The 21,021-nt window shown below is 43.2% G+C and overlaps 1 protein-coding gene across 1 annotated transcript in view; it reads left to right on the top strand.

The window, feature by feature from the left end:
* The window catches only part of ARIH1 (ariadne RBR E3 ubiquitin protein ligase 1), an 81,658-nt gene that overhangs the window by 45,364 nt on the left and 15,273 nt on the right, over nucleotides 1–21,021 (top strand). The window contains exons 6-11 of the mRNA XM_068275756.1: nucleotides 3,488–3,554; nucleotides 7,414–7,520; nucleotides 10,359–10,401; nucleotides 14,276–14,347; nucleotides 14,474–14,604; nucleotides 18,839–18,896. Coding sequence (XP_068131857.1) covers nucleotides 3,488–3,554; nucleotides 7,414–7,520; nucleotides 10,359–10,401; nucleotides 14,276–14,347; nucleotides 14,474–14,604; nucleotides 18,839–18,896 — 478 coding nt within the window. The remainder of the gene's footprint in view (nucleotides 1–3,487; nucleotides 3,555–7,413; nucleotides 7,521–10,358; nucleotides 10,402–14,275; nucleotides 14,348–14,473; nucleotides 14,605–18,838; nucleotides 18,897–21,021) is intronic.

Below are 21,021 nucleotides of genomic sequence, written 5' to 3'. Positions count from 1 at the left end.
GTTGTACTTTTTCTGGAGAAATAACAAAATTTTGGAGTGAAATGTGTTAAAGTCAAATAAAAAAATTATTCTGTTTTTTTTTTTTTTTCAAAGAATTACTTTCACTAACAAAAATGTTACCGTTTGTAAAAGTCCTGATTCTGCTGGATCCAACGATACCAGATATGTATTGGTATCCCACTTTTCTAATCCCGGAATAGGTGCGCCAGTATAGGTGGCCAGGTATAGGTGCAGCCAATACAGGTAGCCCGGTATAGATGCAGCCAGTATAGGTAGCCAGGTATTGGTGCCGCCACATATAGGTGCAACCAGTATAGGTAGCCAGGAATAAGTGCTCCAAAATAGGTATTAGGTATAGGTGCCCCAGCATAGGTAGTAGGTATAGGTGCCCCCATATTAGTAGCGGGTATAGGCAGCAGTTACAGTTGCCCTAGCATAGGTAGTAGGTATAAGAGCCCCCAGTATAGATAGCAGGTATAGGGGCCACTGCGTGGAAGTGGGCTGACATCACCCTCCCTCTACATGGGCCGCCCCTGTAAGGCTGGAGTGCAGTGGTCGGTGTGTAATTAACACACCCAATCGCTGGCTTTCCACTATGTCCCCTCCAGCAGCAGGCTTCTCTCTCCTCTACTGATCTCTGTATGACGTGTAGTTACTACCTTGCACACTCATTACTTTAAAGGGATACTGTAGGGGGGTCGGGGGAAAATGAGTTGAACTTACCCATGGCTTCTAATGGTCCCCCACAGACATCCTGTGCCCATGCAGCCACTCACCAATGTTCCAGCCCCGCCTCCGGTTCACTTCTGGAATTTCAGACTTTAAAGTCTGAAAACCACTCTACCGGCGTTGCTGTGTCCTCACTCCCGCTGATGTCACCAGGAGCGTACTGCGTAGACACAGACCATACTGGGCCTGTGCAGTACGCTCCTGGTGACATCAGCGGGAGCGAGGACACGGCAACGCAGGCGCAGTGGTTTTCGGACTTTAAAGTCTGAAATTCCAGAAGTGAACCGGAGGTGGGGCCGGAGCATCGGTGAGTGGCTGCGTGGGCACAGGATGTCTGCGGGGGACCATTAGAAACTCATTTTCCCCCGACCCCCCCCCTACAGTATTCCTTTAATGTGAAGTTTAGTGGTGTTGGACAATTCTATGTATAGTGTACAGCGCTACAACTTAAAAGTAAGCTACTTGAGCAAACTAATAAGTTATAATATGTTAAAATACAGTTAAAAAGTCAGACTCTTCACAAGTCCAAATGGATCTAACCGCTCAAAATGACGCAATCCTTTTGTGAGTATGCGCTCTATTCTGGGTCCAGCGTTACCCAAAGTCAGTCTCTAGTTTATAGATAGATAGCGCTCCGCTTCTAGTTGTACATCACACTCCTCAATAGTAGATGAATAGAAGGAATCCCCTTAGAGAATACACTCACCCCTCAGGTGTGACCACTGCTAGATTGGTCAATTAGCGCCTGTTGTTCCCCTCGGCCGACTGCCCGATCTTTGGTTGTAGTATCCTCACTGCATGGAGTCCCCAGTTCCACTGCTCTTTATGTCAATATTCCTCAGATAAAATAAAGCCTCACATAGCGTGACTCCGAAAATTAAAATCTTCAATTTATTATAAATGGGTACTCACAAACATGTAAATGGTACAGGGCTTAGAGTATTGACGGGCTCTCCCCGTGCCTCTCCGGATAGGCTCGCCGGTGAGTTCCGTCAACGCCGCTGTGGTCCTTCCTGATTGTCCTGTTTGTTCCTCCCTACGCGTTTCGTCACATACGCGTGACTTATCAGGGACGTGTCAAGCCCCCAGGGCGTCAGGAGTATTTATATATTTCCAGGGGTTTTCCCCTTCTCTGTGCGCTGTTCTCCGGTGACGCGCATTTCCTGATACCCAGGAAGACGTCCTGCGTTCCATCCACTTCCTGTGGATGGAACGCAGGACGTCATCCTGTTAGCTCTTCCCTATGCGTTTCGTCGCATACGCGTGACTCATCAGGGGCGTGTCAACCCCCCAGGACGTCAGGAGTATTTATATATTTCCAGGGGTTTTCCCCTTCTCCGTGCGCTGTTTGTGCGCAGTTCTCCAGTGACGCACATTTCCTGATACACAGGAAGACGTCCTGCGTTCCATCCACTGTGGATGGAACGCAGGACGTCTTCCCGTGTATCAGGAAATGCGCGTCACCGGAGAACTGCGCACAAACAGCGCACGGAGAAGGGGAAAACCCCTGGAAATATATAAATACTCCTGACGTCCAGGGGGCTTGACACACCCCTGATGAGTCACGCGTATGTGACGAAACGCGTAGGAAGGAGCTAACAGGACGATCAGGAAGGACCACAGCGGCGTTGACGGAACTCACCGGCGAGCCTATCCGAAGAGGCACGGGGGAGAGCCCGTCAATACTCTAAGCCCTGTACCATTTACATGTTTGTGAGTACCCATTTATAATAAATTGAAGATTTTAATTTACGGAGTCACGCTATGTGAGGCTTTATTTTATCTGAGGAATATTGACATAAAGAGCAGCGGAACTGGGGACTCCATGCAGTGAGGATACTACAACCAAAGATCGGGCAGTCGGCCGAGGGGAACAACAGGCGCTAATTGACCAATCTAGCAGTGGTCACACCTGAGGGGCGAGTGTATTCCGTAAGGGGATTCCTTCTATTCATCTACTATTGAGGAGTGTGATGTACAACTAGAAGCGGAGCGCTATCTATCTATAAACTAGTGGTATGAAAACTTGATTGTAAGATGGTCCTACTTCATGTCGGTACAGCAAGTCGGATATTAACTTTTTTTTTTTACAGTATCAAATATTAAAAATAATTTGGCTGGATTTGAGCAAGTATGCAATCCTTGTCTGTGCATATTAAAGTAGCAGCCAATATGCCAAAGGTTTATATGGTAAATTTAGTGTTGATACTTAAACAGTTTGTTCCGTCAATTTACACCCCACTCCAGGCACAATTTTTTTCCCTAAATATTTGTAGCAGTCAGTTGCAGAACTTGTCTATGTCTATGTAAAACCCCCTTAATCTGCTGTTATATCACTTTTAAAATACCTGGCAAAAAGTTGCACGATTTTGCAGTTAGATTACCAGCAGATTCGATCATGCTCATAGAATCTATGTTGCAGCATATTCAGTCGATATTTTGATCAATTTTTGCTGAACAATCTACAAGTGGGTGATTAGCTTTAATCTGTGCCATCCTTCTTACAATCTGAACAGCAGCTCCACTTAGTGACTCAAATTCAGTCCTCTGTACTTTGTGGATTCCAGTTATATGATCAAATTTTCAAGACATATTTTTGGCTATAGACACCTTTTCACACAAAAAGGTACCGTAAATTTGGGCTTTCTGACTGCTGAGCTTTTAGATTACATATTAAGAATTGTGCCTGGAGATGGGCATGAAGACATAAAGCACAGGATTTTAATGGGCTTACTGACTTTTTTTTCCCCTTTAACAGGCGCCTGATCACAGATTCTAAAGTGAAATTAAAGTATCAGCATTTAATAACGAATAGCTTTGTAGAGGTAAGTGTTTTTCCACTGTTCAGTGCACATTACCTCAGCTAGGTAGGTGTGTGGTTTAAAAAAAAATTGATAATTCTTTTGAAGTCTAAACAATAGGAATGTTGTATCTTGTTTTTTGAAAGCTTGATGTTACACTGAAGCTCTTTATTACATCTACATCTGGATGTTTTGCCTGATGCAGTTCATGCCTTGTGGTTTGTAAAACTGGGTGCACACTCTCTCAACTCCATCAAATCAGTCATCTTCAAATTGAAGGAACATGTTGCCTAATTGAACCTGCAAGAGAGGGCTGCCCACCAAAACTCACTGTGCAAGGAGGCCATTAATCAAAGAGGCAGCACATAGACCAAAGGTAACCCTGCAGGAGTTGCAGAGTTCCACACCGGAGACTGGACTATTTGTCCATTGGACCACAATAAGTTGTACGCTTCTTAGAGCTGGTCTTTTTATAGAGTGGCCAGAAATAAGAAAGCATGTTTTGAGTTTGTCAAAAGGCATGTTGGGGACTCCCCAAATGTGTGGAGGAAATGTGTTCTGTTCAGAGGAGGCTAAAATTTAACTTTTCTGCCACCAAGGAAAATGCTGTTTGGCACAAACCCAGCACACCCCATCACCTCAAGAACACCATCCCCACAGTGAGATGTGTTGGCATCATCATGCTGTTGGGGATGTTTTTCAGCAGAGGGGGCTGGGAAACTGTAATGAGTCGAGGGAAAGATGGATGTTGCTAAATACGGATATATTCTTGAGCAAAATCTGTGTCTGCCAGAGGTTTGAGACTGTAATAGAGGTTCACCTTCCAGCAGGACAATGACCCGAAATATACTGCTAAATCGACTCTCGATTGGTTATTTGAATGTGTTAAAAGGGCCTAGTCAAAGTCCAGACTTATATCCAATAGAGGATAATAACAACAGAGGCGCCAGCAGGATAAAAAAAGAACCGTGTTTAAAAACAATAAAACAAGGGGGTAAGGGTGGACTTACCTCCCCAATTATCAGACACAACCACTGTGGTCAATATGCAAAAAAAATTTAATCTGTACTCAGAGATACACAATTGCAACGCGTTTCACGGGTCTCAAGCCCGCCTCCTCAGGCAAAATACAAGAAAGGAGTAGCTTAGAAGTTGTGCAAGTGTAGCTCAGCGCCTCTGTCACGATCACTCATTTTGATGATTCGGATGATTCGACTCACAAAATAGATTCGGATCAAAGATCCGAATCGTTCATGATCCGGACAACACTACTCATAATTATTGCAATTCTAATGGCTGCTAACTCACATGGATGTTATTCCTGCAGGGGGAGGGGGCCTGTCCTAGGGTATTGCAGATAGTGTGCTGGGGCTATAGATATGATTATGAGAATACCAGCTGCAGGCATAACACCCAGGTGAATTTACAGCCATGTGAATTGCAATAATTATGAGCAGATATTTCACACCACCAATGCACATACCGGTAGTTTATTCACTGACATTTACATGAAGAGTTCTAAACAAATCTGGAAGCCATCCTGCTTCTTCCTTGCAAGATTTGCACAAGCTGTTTGTGTAAAAGACATGTAACCTGATCTCATCCCTGACTAGGCTGAAGGCAATTAAACAACAGCTCCTCAGCCTGGCTCTTCTCAGCCACCTTTATTACAGGGGAAAGAGTGACTTTTGTCAGATCTCCTGTCCAGAAGGGAGACTGAAAGTTGAGGGAGGACTGTGGCTGGCCATAAACCAGCAGGAAGCGCACAGGTCATTGAGAACGGACTCACTGAGTGATGCCTGTGCTGTCCTGCTGGCTGCTTCTCCACCCCCTGCTCGATTCACTGCCTGGCTGTGTCTAGCCTGCATATCTGCAGGGGAAGAATCACCTTCGGCAGAAGCTAATAATGATTGGGCAGTTACACCCAAGATCTTCCCGCACATCATAATTAGTACTGTGCCGGGGGCGGGGTTATTAAGTGAGGTGCCGGGCAAAAAACGAGCAGCTGTAGAAAGGCATTTACATACCAGGGGATGCGGACAGGGGAAATCTCCCCCTTCCCAGTCCGTCCCTTGCTTGATTAGGCTCCAGCATCCCATTCCCTGCTCTCTCTTTTTATTACAAGATACAAGAGAGGCTCCATCATTACTGGAGGGCAGGAGGGAGAACCGGAGCAGGATTCCCGCCTCTTACAACCCGCCCAGCCAATCCCTGTCTCACCAGAACACTTGAGCTGACAGGCAGAGGAGCGCTCCTGCAGTTTACAGCGTCAGCCTTTGCTATTGTGCGAGGCTGGCGCTGATTGAAAGCAGGCAACGGAGCGCTCCTATGTGAAGTTTAATAACGTTTACAGCGCTGGATTTTAGAAGCACCAGGCAAGCACTTAACAGGCGGGCGGGGCTTCAAATCAGCCGGGCGGCCCGCCCACCTAATTAGCCCTAGGGAGAACACTGCAGTTTAACTTGCAGGTTGTGAAGCAACAACATTTGAAAAATGCCAAGGGGGTAAGAACTTTTGCAAGGCACTGTATGTGATTGTCAACATATCGGTACTGTATAGTGGGATGTTCATCCTCCTCATCAATGTAGAACCTCGCAGTTCCACTACAGCTAAGATAAAAAGCTGACAGTCATAGGAAACTGAGAAGTACCACAGCAAAGGCTGTTTCAGCAGGATAAAATGCAATGCTGAAAGGGCACTTAACCACCCTTTTCTCAGTTACTAGTTAGTTGCATACTGTTTCTTTTACCCCAGAACTGTTTATCTTATGTAGATAAAACAATTTTAAGTAACCTCCAAGAAGAACATTTTTAACTATATACCTTTTTTTTTTTTTTCTTGCTATCAGGTATGCAGTGATACCAATGAGTTTTGCTGCTGCTAGTGGCAATTACTGCTAGGATGGACATCTCCACGTTATTGAGAGTACATATAACACACTCTCACACACACTCTCACACACACTCTCACACACACTCTCACACACACTCTCACACACACTCTCACACACTCTCACACACTCTCTCACACTCTCTCACACTCTCTCACACACACTCTCACACTCACTTTTTACTTTTAAGGCTGTTGCATCAGAATTAGTTCAGCCACAATCAAGTCACCTCAGATTTTCCTTGAAACTACAAAATGGTAGGGTTCACAAACGCCCAATTTGTAGTGTAAGTGAAGGTAACTAGAATAAATCTGGATGGGATGCCTTTATTGTGAGTATGCCAAACCTTAAGGGCCTATTTCCATGTTAGGCTTGCGTTTTACATGTGAGAATTCTGAATTTGGATTGCACATACAAGAACTTCTTCCTCCTTTGCTTCCTTTGTAAAACGTATGCAAATTTTGCATTTCACATGTGGGACCATCGAGAATCATTAGACACGATTCGGACAAAATTTGTATTAATGGAAACGATGCCCAAAGACTTTGATTAACATGTAAATTTTCAGTACATGAATATGCAGAACTTCAAATGTACATTAAACTTATCAATAATCATGAATTACTAATAGTGTTCACATCTGGGCCCATATGCAATTAACTTTTTCTCCTCAGTTTTCTCCTAGGAGATAATTTTTCATCTTCGATTTAAAATAACTTTTTAGCACTTTGCTATGGAAAAGTACCAAAACGTAAGTGAAAAAGTACTGTCAAAATTATTAGGAGGATTTATTTGCATGCTGGTGGTTTTAAAAGGCATTTTATTTACAAGCTGTAAAAATATCACCTAGTAGAAAACTCTGGTAAAAGTGAATTGCATATGGCCCCTGGTTTCCAGTTTTAGCATGTAGGTACATTTTTGGCGTTCTATGGCGCTATGTGAATGTGGTTCCTAATCATTGCTCAACATCTACTAATTATTTGTCTTGTGCAGTGTAACAGACTTCTGAAGTGGTGTCCTGCTCCAGACTGCCATCACGTTGTTAAAGTTCAGTATCCTGACGCCAAACCTGTGCGCTGTAAATGTGGTCGTCAATTTTGGTGAGTAGGTGCAATCATTGAAATGTAATATTTAATCAAAAATGATGCGTTACCATGCCAAAATCTTTTTGCTGGGTTTGGTTTCACATTTCCACATAGAGTTGGTCAGAAATGATGGCACCCCTTCAGTTTTCTCCCCAGATATGGGTGGGGATAAGAAGTCTCTGCTGTGATAATAAAGAATGTGTGTTTATGTTTACACACACGTTTATCGATGTGGATGTACATCAAGCGAGACATTGAAGAGGACTTTGGCTTGCCTCCCCCAGTTTGTCACTGTGGCAGAGAAGCATGGTTTATGTTGCCACTTGAGCAAATGTGCGTTTTCCCGCATGCAAATTTAGAAGTGGAGTTCAAGCCTATTGAAATCAATAGTCCAATTCACATGCACAGGGAAAAATATAGTGCCTGCATTGCTTGAGAGTCCCCAAAGTCATGCCAGTGTTTTCCTGAGGCTCTTTTAGCCAGGTACTTCACCTGGCTAATTTGGTGAGCACCTGGCTGTCATGGGCTCGCCTCATCATCCTCCTGCTGTACACACAAAACATGCACGAAAACACATTCATCAAAACGTATGGGTTGACCTTTCACCAATGCCATCTCAGATGTGAAAGAGCCCTAAGGGCCCGTTCACCCTTAAAATCGCAGAACGCCGGCGGTGTTTTGCGGGAGTGATTTTCCCGCGATTAGCGCGGAAAAATCACTGGACACTGCGGTGGTTTTGGAGCGATCGCGATTAGCGTGCTATGCACGCTAATCACGATCGCGGAACGCTCGTCGCCGGCAAACCGCTGCATGCAGCGCGGTTGCGGTTATCGCTAACCGCAACCGCGGCAGTGACAACACTGCCACTCGCTACATTGTGTAGCGGTTCTTGCAGAACCGCTAGCGGTTTGCCGTGAGCGGGAATCGCGCGATTCCCGCTCAGGTGAGAACGGGCCCTAAGGGATGGTAGTGTTCAGCTTGTATTTGTGACTTGGATAAGGATCCCAACAGTCCATTTAACAAAGACTTGATCCTTAAAGATTAAGATAAGGGGGGATGTGGAGTGCATCTTTAGTTTAGGAGGGGAAACAAAAATAAACCCCAATATCCTGATTATTGCTTCCTCCCCAGTTATCTACAGCTAGCATAAGTGTGAACAAAATAGTATATGGGACAGGCACTCAGAAACTTGCAGTGGAGCTGTTTCAATGGGTCTTGACAAGCTGATGACCTCTTGAGCAGTTGTCATTTGAAGTGCTCTAGACCAGTAGAAAGTAAGCATGCATAGTAAATCAGGAGGATGTCTGGCACTGAAAAGTGCAATCTTTATTTATCGCCACAATATCATGTGCTGGTTTCATAGGTAGAGACAAAATTAATAAGTGTATTAAGACAAAGTGACAATTGGCAAACAAAGCACATGTGACATACCAGGATTAGAGGATGCTTAATTGGCATAGTGGTGTGTGCCAGGGGTGCGTGGCCTAATGTCCGAAACGGACATGAAACATTAACCTGCTTCCTCAGAGGCCAAGTGTGCACATTTTAGAGTGAAATGTTGCCTTAAACGTCTTTGGAAAGGGATTTCGATGAGATGCAGCAGCTTCCACCCGTCGCAGTTGTTACCACAGGAACTGTTAATGCAAAAAGTTTTCAATGATATGGCTTTGGTGTCTTGTTACTATTATTTTGGTTGGATGGGTGAAAGCTATGTCGCACTTTCTTGAAATTCTTGGTAGCTGTGGATACAGAAAAGCTCATTTATATTGAGATAATGCAAATTTTCTTATAATTTTGTACAAATGTATGCAGCTTGGAAGTGAATCAGTGGAATGAAGTAGCTGAAGAATTTGGTCCAGTTCCAAATTGCTTTAGTTTGCATAACTCAAAATTATTTGCATCTCATTGTCCATGTCTAGTTACAGATGAAGTGAGATTTGAACTTGAGGTAGTTTTAGTATGTCACTGGCTACAAATTAAAATGTACATTTTTGGAGGACATTTACAGTACATTTTCACTTGTACAGTATTTAAAGGTCCAGAAAATGAATTCATGTATTTAAAGTGGACCTGAACTCAGAACTGGGGGCAGCACGGTGGCGTAGTGGTTAGTGCTCTCGCCTTGCAAGCGCTGGGTCCCCGGTTCGTATCCCAGCCAGGTCAACATCTGCAAGGAGTTTGTATGTTCTCCCCGTGTCTGTGTGGGTTTCCTCTGGGCACTCCGGTTTCCTCCCACATCCCAAAAACATACAGATAAGTTAATTGGCTCCCCCAAGAAAATTGGCCCTAGACCATACATGCACTACACACAATACATACATATGACTATGGTAGGGACTAGATTGTGAGCCCCTCTGAGGGACAGTTAGTGACAAGACAATATACTCTGTACAGCGCTGCGTAATATGTCGGCGCTATATAAATACTTAAATAAATAAATAAACTCCTCTCCATTCTAAAAGATACACAACAGCATAATAATCTTTAAACAAAAAACATGTATTTGTTACAGCTGATACACATCCTAAAATAAATTTGCACAGTTTCTACTTCCTGATTCATGGAAGCAGACCTATTGTTTACAGCCTGTGCCTGCAAATGGGCTTATCTGCCATAGGCAGTCATGTGAAACAGGGGAGGGATCAAATTACAACTAGTGATTAGACACAAATGAGGGGGAATTAAACAGGCTAAACTCTCTAAATACATTCAGGATGCATTTCTCTACGTTTTCCTTCTGTCCTGTGCAAGAGTTCAGGTCCACTTTAAGCTAATTATCATTATAGCATACTACTTTGGTTCTATTTGTATTTTAATATAGTTTCAAGTATGTTCATCTTTATTTTATTACAGCTTCAATTGTGGAGAAAATTGGCACGATCCAGTTAAATGTAAGGTGAGTGAATGTGGGCGTCAGGAAATGAATCTTCTCTATGGCTGGGAACATCTTATGATCTGACCGTATGCTCTTTATGTACCAATAACTGTATAGTGTGAGAGTCCCCAGAATGTAATGTGAACACATTTTCAGTAAGGGCACTCGATCTCAGTTAATGTGTTATGCTGGATCCACACGGTGCGTTCGCGCACTCGATTTCCCGCTCGATTCCCGTCGATTCGTTTATTTCCAACATGTCAGATTTGGATTTCGATGGATCTTTAGGTCGATTTGGCATACTTTGTATGCGAATCGACCTAACGATCCATCGAAATCCAAATCGGACATGTTGGAAATAAACGAATCGACGGGAATCGAGCGGGAAATCGAGTGCGCGAACGCACCGTGTGGATCCAGCATAATGATTATATAAATTCCTTGTAAGGCATGTGAAAAATTGTGAACCATGTATAAGTTTCCACTCTAAACCAAGAAATGTTGATTTAGGTAAGATTACTAGTATTTAGGATTTGTATAGCGCCAATATCTTCTGCAGTGCTTCACAGTGTACGTACAGTAGCTCCTCTAGGAGCTCAGAATGTAATCCCTATCACAGTCGGGGGCGGGGCAAGAGCATTGGCAGATCGATGGCCTATAGCTTTGCACTGCATCGAACAGTGTAACTCTGTAGTTTAATCAATTTTCAATAGATTCCCTGCTGGAATCGATTGGAAATTGATGTGCAGTGTATGGTAGGAATCGATTCCTTTTGAATTGATTCTTTTCAGAAAGGAATTGATTGGGACGTGTGGAAATCACTTACTTATCAATACACCAAGATTTCAAAAATACGTCAGGAGATAAGGAAAGCAATGTATGGCTTTATTCAGAAGCTTCACATGTATACATGGAGAAACCTGGTTAGCCTAGTAAAAAAAGATTCAGGCAGGTAAGGCTTCTGAAGGCACTTCCGCTGTGTACTGATTCTTATACTACAAATTACGTAGTCATGATGAGCTTTAGTAGTCCAATAATGAATGCATGACACCAAGAGTTTTTTCTTTATTGCACAGCAGGGAGGAGTTTTCTCATGGCTTAGCACCTGGTGTTATTTCTTGCACGTAGTCCAATTTCTCAAGGATGCTCCTTAGATTTCAGTTCGTGAGAAAGGAGACATCCTACACACTGCCAGGCACAGCATATCTGTGGAATTTCCTGAAAGATAAAATTCACACACAGTATTTTGCTCTTGACTACTCATTTTCAGCAATAGAAGAATCTGAGGCCAATGTTAAAGGGTAACTCTGTTCATTTGTATTACATTGTCCTAATTTAAACACTAGTGTCACCTTATATCTATTAAGTGCAAATCTATGAAACTTGGATTAACATACAGCTATGACATTAACATACGTTGGGTGGAAAGCTATGGAAGTGGCCATCTTAATAGGTGTGAAACAAATGAGGTTGTTCAGTAACAGCTGTACTGTACCAATATTTGAAATCTGCTACACAAACGCTCGAAAATACGCTAGGCATGTTGCTTAGAATCGCTCTGAAATCGCTCTGAAATCTGCTTCAAAACCTCTAGCGTTTTGCGGATCTGATAGAGGTTTTTGGTGTGCACTGGGCCAAAGGCAGATTGCAACAGATGGAATGTTGCATACAACGGCAATATTCAGATGCAGTTGCTGGTCAAATTCATGTGCAAGGCAGATGAAATGCGACAGACACAGGCAATACTTATTCAATCCTTCAAAAGACATGCACTTTCAATCCCACCATAAATACAGTTCTATATTGCACACAGTCCAAGTATATGCCTTCTATCAGTGGTGCTGTCTGTGGGTCTGGGCAGCTACCACTCCAGGTGAGCGAACTACCAAGAGGTGGTGGGTTCACACCGAGCGTGCCCTGGGTGACTCGCATGGACTCTTCTGCTTAGTGGATGGGGATCTAAACACTGATACAAAGTTGTTACTGCAGACTATGCTATGATATCTTGTTTTTGTTTTTATCCTATCTACACCGTGAGGCACTGATTGATGGAAGCCATCCTTACAGCAGTTGGACAGTGACTCGTGTATGGTTCTGGGATCTGGTGACTGATAGAAGGCATATACCGTACTTGGACTGTGTGCAATATTGAACTGTATTTATGGTGGGATTGGAAGCGCATGTCTTTTGAAGGATTTAATTAATATGGATGTTTAATGTGACATTGGCCTCGATTCATAAAGCATTACCTCATGCGGTAATGCTGAAAACCGCAGACTTTACCAACCACTTAGCAAAATGTCAATTCATAAAGGCTGTTACCGCATGAAAAGCTGACATTACCGACCAGGGAGATAAATTACCGACTTGGCTGCAGTTACCGACAACACGTCAGTAAATTGTCAGCAAATGCCAATTCATAAAGCAGTAAGCAAGCGGTAAGCCTGGCGGTAGTTACCGACACCTCTAGTGAGGCGATAACAAGTTACGGACAGCTCTGATGAATGCAAAAGTGCAGAGAGCTGAAGTCTGTTTGAGTCATCAGTGGAGAGAGCCAGAGAGCCCTCTGTGTGAATCATTTGAGCAAGCAGGGAAAGACTGTGTGACTCATCTGTCTGGGTCATCAGTGGAGAGAGCCGTCTGTGTGATTCATTTCTGCAGGGCAAAGAGAGATTCGAGACACTGCTCTACTCTACCGCTCAATGGGCTGCGGTAATTTACCGACCTCCAAGGGCAGCTGGGGAAATCTTTATGAATTAGCACAGAGACCGGGAAAATACCGAGTGCGGTATTTTCCCGACAAGATTTTTTCATCGCACTGCTTTTTATGAATTGAGGCCATTATCTACATGCAGCAAGCCATATCTCGCTTTGACTATCTGAGTAGTGACGTTTTGGGGAGCGCTTATTTTAGGGCTTAATTGGATACTCATTTAATGCAGTTGGTGATCAAATTCATGTGCAAGTCGGATGGAATGGGACAATCCTGTGAGGAGAGCGATGAATATGATCAGGAGATGTGAAAAGATATTGGCCTCAATTCACTAAGCTTATCTCCTGTCTTTAATAACTCTTCTAGAGTTGTTACCATGGTGATAAGGCATGTAGTATTCAGGAAACATTTTACCTCAGGCAAGCCTAAAGTTAACTCTTCTGTCTTTAAATTAACTCTCCAATCCTTAAAATAACTCCAGCGTTAAAGACAGGCTGTTAATTAACTGCATGTGAAAATAACTACAGAGGAGATAAATTAACTACAGAGGAGGTAACTTAAGGAATGAAGAGGTAAGATAACTCTCTCACGTGTGGAGGTACGTTTTCTCTTGCTTTATTATCTCTAGCATGATCTTAGTGAATTGAGGCCATTGACTCGTGAAATGTAGTAGTCCTGTCAGTCAATGTAGAAAATTCCGCATTCTGGTAAATTTAGTTTTTTCCACCCTAAAAAAAAAAAAAAAAAAAAAAAAAAAAAAAGGTACCATTTAAAAAGCGCATCCAACTGACACTGATATACTGTATTGGGCATTCTCCAGTGACTGTGTAAGGTGGTTTGCAGGTAGTAGTAAAAGAACACTGTTGTCTCAGATTTCTCATGCAAGGTCCACTTCCAGTGACAGACATATAGCCATGGTTGCCAACATGTTTCAGTGGTGAGTCTGCTTTATCAGGGCCCTAGTTATGGCACCATATGACCAATTACCATAAATATACTTTTTGAGAAAGACTGACTTGATTTTTAGATATTTTATTTTCCCATTAGTAATGGCGGGGAGTACAGAACAGGAACGGGGAATTATTTGTTTGAACTATTCACTGCAGATAATATTATTGGGACAGTTTGAGCTGATAAATGTAAAATATAATTACCTGAATAAAACAATTTTTTTTCTTGCAGTGGCTTAAAAAATGGATCAAAAAGTGTGATGATGACAGTGAGACGTCGAACTGGATTGCAGCTAATACAAAGGTAGGCTTCTCACATTTTATTCCCATCCCATTCAGTCTGGAATTAAGATTAAATGTTTAAACATTATTTTAAATGTTTAATATTTACATTTTATTCTCTTCATCTCTTCGGTCAACATGCATTCAGGAATGTCCCAAGTGTCATGTAACCATAGAGAAAGATGGAGGATGCAATCACATGGTATGCCGGAACCAAAACTGCAAGGCAGAATTCTGTTGGGTGTGCCTGGGTCCTTGGGAACCTCACGGTTCAGCATGGTAAGATCAAAGAGCACAAAAAATATATGGCACACTTGTCACTTACAAGCCCATTTTAAAGAGAACCTGAGGTGGGTTCTAAGAATCCTAATAGCAGACAGAGGCTGGGTCTGCATATCCTGCCCAGCCTCTGTTGCTATACAGCTTCCCCGCAGCCCCCCTCTGCGTTCTGCTATGCCCCCATAAATCAGCCGAGCAAGCGACAGCGTGTCGACAGCCAGCTGTTTACCTTTGAAATGCCAGTCTCGCCGCTCCCTTGCCTCCTCCATAGCACCTGTCCCCACCCGCGTCCCTTCCTGTTGATTGGAGGGAAGGGACGCGGGTGGGGACCGGCGCTATGGAGGAGGCGGGGGACCGGCGAGACTGGCATTACAAAGGTAAACAGCCGGCTGTCGACACGCCATGTATCGCTAGCTCGGCTGATGATTTACGGGGGCATAGCAGAGTGCAGAGTGGGGCTGCGGGGAAGCTGTATAGCAACAGAGGCTGGGCAGGATATGCAGACCTAGCCTCTGTCTGCTATTAGGATTCTTAGAACCCACCTCGGGTTCTCTTTAACCTCCCTGGCGGTAAGCCCGAGCTGAGCTCGGGCTATGCCGCGCAGGGGGAGATCTCAGCCCCTGGTGGGGCGATTTTTAATCTGTAAATTGCTGTGCGCGCAGCCAGCACTTTGCTAGCCGCGCGCACAGCTTGATCGCCGCCGCTCTGCGGCGATCGGCCGCACGCAGCGGCGAAAGAGGGCCCCCCGCCAGAGCCCTGCGCTGCCCGGACCAATGAGTTCCGGGCAGCGCTATGGGCTGGATCGGAGGTGTCTGACGTCAGGACGTCGGCTGACGTCCATGACGTCATCCCGATCGTCGCCATGGCGACAGGAGAAGCCAAACAGGGGAACGCGTTGTATACGCGTTCCCCTGTTTGCTATAGATGCCGGCGACGATCGCACTAGAGGGACACATGCGCCCTCTAGTGGTGTTTCATGTAGCTACCACTCTGGTAGCTTTACATGAAACAAAAAAAAAAAAATTTTAAAAAAAGTTTTTTTTGCCAATTTGGCAAAAAAAATTAACCGCCAGGGAGGTTAAGGTGCCTATAAACGGCACAGTGTTTAGTGAACAATTGTATTTTCAATCAGATTATTAAGGTCACATTGTATGAAAACAGAGAAGTTGGTGGAAATGATTGTTTCCTTAAAGTGTAACTGTCGGGCATAAAATCAAAAATCTATTATTTAGTTTTATCTGGTAAACAAAGTAATAAGGATGATAACCAGGCAATCCAAAAGTTAAAATCTCTATTACTTTTCTTGTTTATAAATGATCATTCCCCAGTTTACCTGACTCTTATCAGAATCAGAATCACGTTTATTTCGGCAAGTACAACGGGGGTTGTACCCGGAATTATTTTTGGCACAGACAGGGTCGGAGATGGTACAAACACGTGCATGCAGTCCAACATATACAGTCAGGTACAGTAGAACAAGTAGCATATACTTATATACACAGCACTTATATATACAGCACACTAGCTATACTGACGGACGAGTGGGGAAGTCTGGAGAGCTGTGTGAGGGGAGCAGCCGGTGGCCGTCTGCCGGTGGCGCTCGCTCAGCTCCGCAGCAGCTCCAGACGCCCCGCCGTGTGTCCTGGAGAAAAGTGGACAGCGAAGGGAGCGAAAGAGAGAAAAGTGGACAGCGAAAAGAGAGAAAGGAGAAGGAATAGCTAAAAAGACTGAGGAAGGAAGAGAGAAGAGAAGGAGCCAGGGCAAGGGGAGAGAGACTCTTATTTGGTACACACAAAATTTGGTACACAGAAAGGAAGTTGCAAGGCATGCTGGGTTGTCTTTTTTGCTTCTTTATTTCCCATCAGAGTTAACTAAATGTACAGAAGCAAAAACGTGACAACCCAGCATGCCCTGCAACTTCCTTTTTGTGTACCAAATTTTGTGAGTGCCAAATAGGAGTCAGGTAAACTGGGGAATGATCATTTATAAACAAGAAAAGTAATAGAGATTTTAACTTTTGGATTGCCTGGTTATCATCCTTATTACTTGTTTACCAGATAAAACGAAATAATTGATTTTTTATTTCATGCCCGACAGTTACACTTTAAATAAATGGCTGATAGGCCTGATGAATGTTTTCATAGATTCGATTGTAACTTATTTAGTTCTTATTGTAAACTGGATTCTTTAATCCTGCGGATTGACTAAAGTTGGCCATACTTCAGGTGGCTTAGTGGTCGATTATAATCGAATTGGATGAAAATTAGTGCTGCCAAGTGCATGCCCGACCAAAGTAGGTGGCAGAAAAAAGAAATGTTAGCTATTTGAGTAGTTGGGTAAGAGAACGTTTTCAAAGAACTTGGAGTGCAAAATAGTTCATTTACAAGCATATTTGGCAAGTTACATAGTATGGTTATATAATCTGAAGCAGATGTGAGGAAGAGCTGACATATTTTTACATGCGTTTTATGGTAACTGAGGCCGTCGAGATAGTTTCACGATTAAAATTAAAAAGTTTTGTTCAGGTATGCAAATATAGGACCTGGATCTGGAAAAGTCAATGAAGCACGCTTCCACTGTTTACAGGAGTCTGTGTGCATGCATGGACTGTGGGAAGAGATTTTTGAAGTGCCTGGTTAGTCCTAAACAGCCATTTACTCGTGTCTGCCATCATTGATTGATCTCTTCTGGATGCAACTGATCGTAATCTTCACCGTTTGGAGCCTTTTACTTCTGCCAGGCTGTAGATTTCAGTCTCCCATTTGCACGTTCTCCCACCGATATCGCCCCTCTGTAGCTGCTGCACTCAGCATTGTAATGACAATTGATCTCTGTGCGCTGGTCAGGAACCAATTGTATTGGTGCCTGACCCTGTGAACACAGTGAGCCAATCACAGTGATCACAATCGAAAAGAGAAAAAAAATGTCTCTAGTCCTTAAAGAGAACCCGAGGTGGGTTTGAAGAATATTATCTGCATACAGAGGCTGGATCTGCCTATACAGCCCAGCCTCTGTTGCTATCCCAAACCCCCCTAAGGTCCCCCTGCACTCTGCAATCCCTCATAAATCACAGCCACGCTGCTGACAAACAGCTTGTCAGAGCTGGCTGTGTTTATCTCTATAGTGTCAGTCTGCTGCTCTCCCCGCCTCCTGCAGAACTCCAGTCCCCGCCTGCATCCCTTCCCTCCCTGCTGATTGGAGGGAAGGGACGGGGGCAGGGACCGAAGCTATGCAGGAGGCGGGGGAGCAGCTGAGACTGACACTACAGATGTAAACACAGCCTAATAGCATGGCTGTGATTTATGAGGGATTGCAGAGTGCAGGGGGACCTTAGTGGGGTTTGGGATAGCAACAGAGGCTGGGCTGTATAGGCAGATCCAGCCTCTGTATGCAGATAACATTCTTTAAACACACCTCGGGTTCTCTTTAAGGGGCCAAAACCTTAGGCTGGTAGCACACTTGTCTGTGTAGAAAACCATGTGCATATCTGCATTTATCTCTGTTTGTGATTTTTGGATTTGTGTTTTTGTATGTTTTTCTTGTTTTTAATAATCTGACGTTTCAACAAAAGGAAAATAGTCCTATTTTTTTTTAATTATTCTTATTATAAAAGCACATACATAATGCATTAAGATTTGATGCTCCATAGAAAAGCATTGTATGGGAATCGCAGGCAACTTGCATGCGGTATAAATCAAGATGCTGTACGATTTTAAAACATGCAGTGTACTTTCTTCCCTACAGTCCAGAAAAAGTTAAAGTGAAAAATCTACCCCAAACTTTATTAAATTTAATGTCAGGGTAGAGTAGGGATGGTCAATGAGATGCTAATTCTGAGTTGATGCAAATTTTATGCAAATATATGCAGCACGGAACTGAACCAAACACAGCACATTTGCTGATTGTTGGCTGCGGGGATTGCTCTTCCCGCTCACCCGGCTCCTGTGTGACGTCGAACCCCTCCCCTCTTCTCCATGTAGCTACATGACTCGTGTCTAACCTTTAAGCTAGCAATACATCTGTACAGTGTTGGCCCTGCATGCAATGTTGCCTCAGGGACTGAGTCCTGATAAGAGGGGGAGGTACAGCAGTAGCATGGAGCTGACAGTAATTGGTGTGGTTTGGTGCCACTAACTGATTAAACATTAACTGCATTTACAAAATGCTAAGTATGCCAGTCCCCCACCCTACCTGACGCTGAAACTGAAATGCTAAGTATTGCTTATTGTTACAGGTATAATTGTAATCGCTACAATGAAGATGATGCAAAGGCTGCCAGAGATGCACAAGAGGTAACTATATGAAACTTACTGACATACTAACCATTCACTTTTTTTTTTTTTTCTCCACTTCAAGGCCACTCATACACCATAAAAAGCAATGCTCACTAGAACATAATTTGAAGGGGAACTATATTCAAAATTAGTCATATTTATTCCTGAAAAGTTACTAAGGGGTTAAAAGCCAGGGTTTGTTTTTTGTTTAGGTTTTTTTTTCCAATGCAGGGCCTTATCAGGTTGCTGCAACTGGCCTAAAGGCCAGGCAGACGGCTGGAGCCATCTGTGGCAATAATCATGCATGTGTATAGCTGCTTCATTGCATCACCCCTCCCACTTTGTCATGTGCGGTGCCATTATCGTTCCAACCCCCTCCATAGCAACAGATCATGTTGCAAGGCTGTAGCCCAGTGACACATCTGTACAGCCATCAGCCCCAACTGTCTCCCTGTGGGCAACAATCTTAGAGCAAGTGTATGCACCTTAAAGCGGAATTGTCACCATAAAAATCAGTGATTTTCAGTGATAAAGATGCTAATCCTGCATTCAAAACTTTTTTTCTGCTTTTATGGTTTGGAGTTATCACATACCTTAGGAGCACTGGCCCTTTAATTGCCATTGCCAAACAGTTGCATGCTGGGGGGTCTTTTTATCTATAATATATTCCTCCTCTTCCCATGTTCCCCCTCTTTCTAATGAAATAAGACAGTGCACTTCCTAGTATAGACCTCAGTGGGAGTGTCTGAAGACACTGGGAGGAGGGCTGGTAACGAATAAGCAATTAACAAGAGGAGAAAAAGAGCAGGTTAACAAGAGGAGAAAAAGAGCAGGTGCAGAGACGAGCAACAAAATTGATGCGTGGGATGGAAGGTCTCACTTATCGAGAAAGGTTAGATAAACTGGGTTTATTTAGTCTAGAGAAAAGACGCCTTAGAGGGGATCTAATTAACATGTATAAATACATCAGAGGGCAATATAATACCTTGGTGGATGAGCTTTTTGTCCCTAGGCCTTCTCAAAGGACTAGAGGACATGATCTGCGCATGGAGGAAAAACGTTTTAGCCATTTATTTAGGAAAGGGTTCTTTACAGTTAGAGTGATTAAGATGTGGAATGCATTGCCACAGGAAGTCGTTATGGCAAACTCTATACCTGCATTTAAAGGGGGCTTAGATGCTTTCCTTCCGTTTGAAAGACATCCATGGCTACAATTGCTAGGTAATGCCTAATGATGTTGATCCAGGGATTTTATCTGATTGCCATCTGGAGTCGGGAAGGAATTTTTCCCTTTAGGGGCTAATTGGACCATGCCTTGTAAGGGTTTTTTCGCCTTCCTCTGGATCAACAGGGATATGTGAGGGAGCAGGCTGGTGTTGTACTTTATACTGGTTGAACTCGATGGACGTATGTCTTTTTTCAACCAAAATAACTATGTAACTATGTAAATGTCAGGAGGTCAAAGGTAACCAAGATGGAAACTATCTAGAATAGGATTCTTTGCTTTTCCTTTATTAAATTCACAGGAATCATAATGTGGCAGTGCAATACATCTGTTATGTAAGTAGAACTAGTATTTATTTACTTATATACACGTGTTTTTTTATTTTTAGGTTAGCATAGGTTTCACTTGTTCTTTAAAGAGGAACTCAAGTGAAAATGATGTAATAAAGTGCTTCATTTTTACAATAATTATGTATAAATGATTTAATCAGTGTTTGCCCATTGTAAAATATTTTAAATCCCCGATTTACATTCTGACATTTATTACATGGTGACATTTTTACTGCTGGCTGGTGATGTAGCTGCTGCTTGCTTTTTTTAAAAGTTGGAAACTGCTGTAAACGGCTATTTCCCACAATGCAATGAGGTTCACAGACAGAAAACTGCCAGAACCATGGTCCTCAGAGTTTCTTGTGGGAGGGGTTTCACCACAATATCAGCAATACAGAGCCCCCTGATGATGGTTTGTGAAAAGGAAAAGATTTCTCATGTAAAAGGGGTATTAGCTACTGTTTGGGATGAAGTTCAATTCTTGGTCACGGTTTCTCTTTAACAGCATATTCATTGACCTCTATAATTGCTCTGTTTAGTACCATAACAGCTCTTCAAAACTACAGAAGAACTTTTTTTTTTTTTTTAC

Source organism: Hyperolius riggenbachi, chromosome 3, assembly GCF_040937935.1.
Source record: "Hyperolius riggenbachi isolate aHypRig1 chromosome 3, aHypRig1.pri, whole genome shotgun sequence".
Taxonomy (NCBI): Eukaryota; Metazoa; Chordata; class Amphibia; order Anura; family Hyperoliidae; genus Hyperolius; species Hyperolius riggenbachi.
Note: the sequence above shows the minus strand (reverse complement) of the source record. Positions and strands in the feature narration are given on the sequence as shown.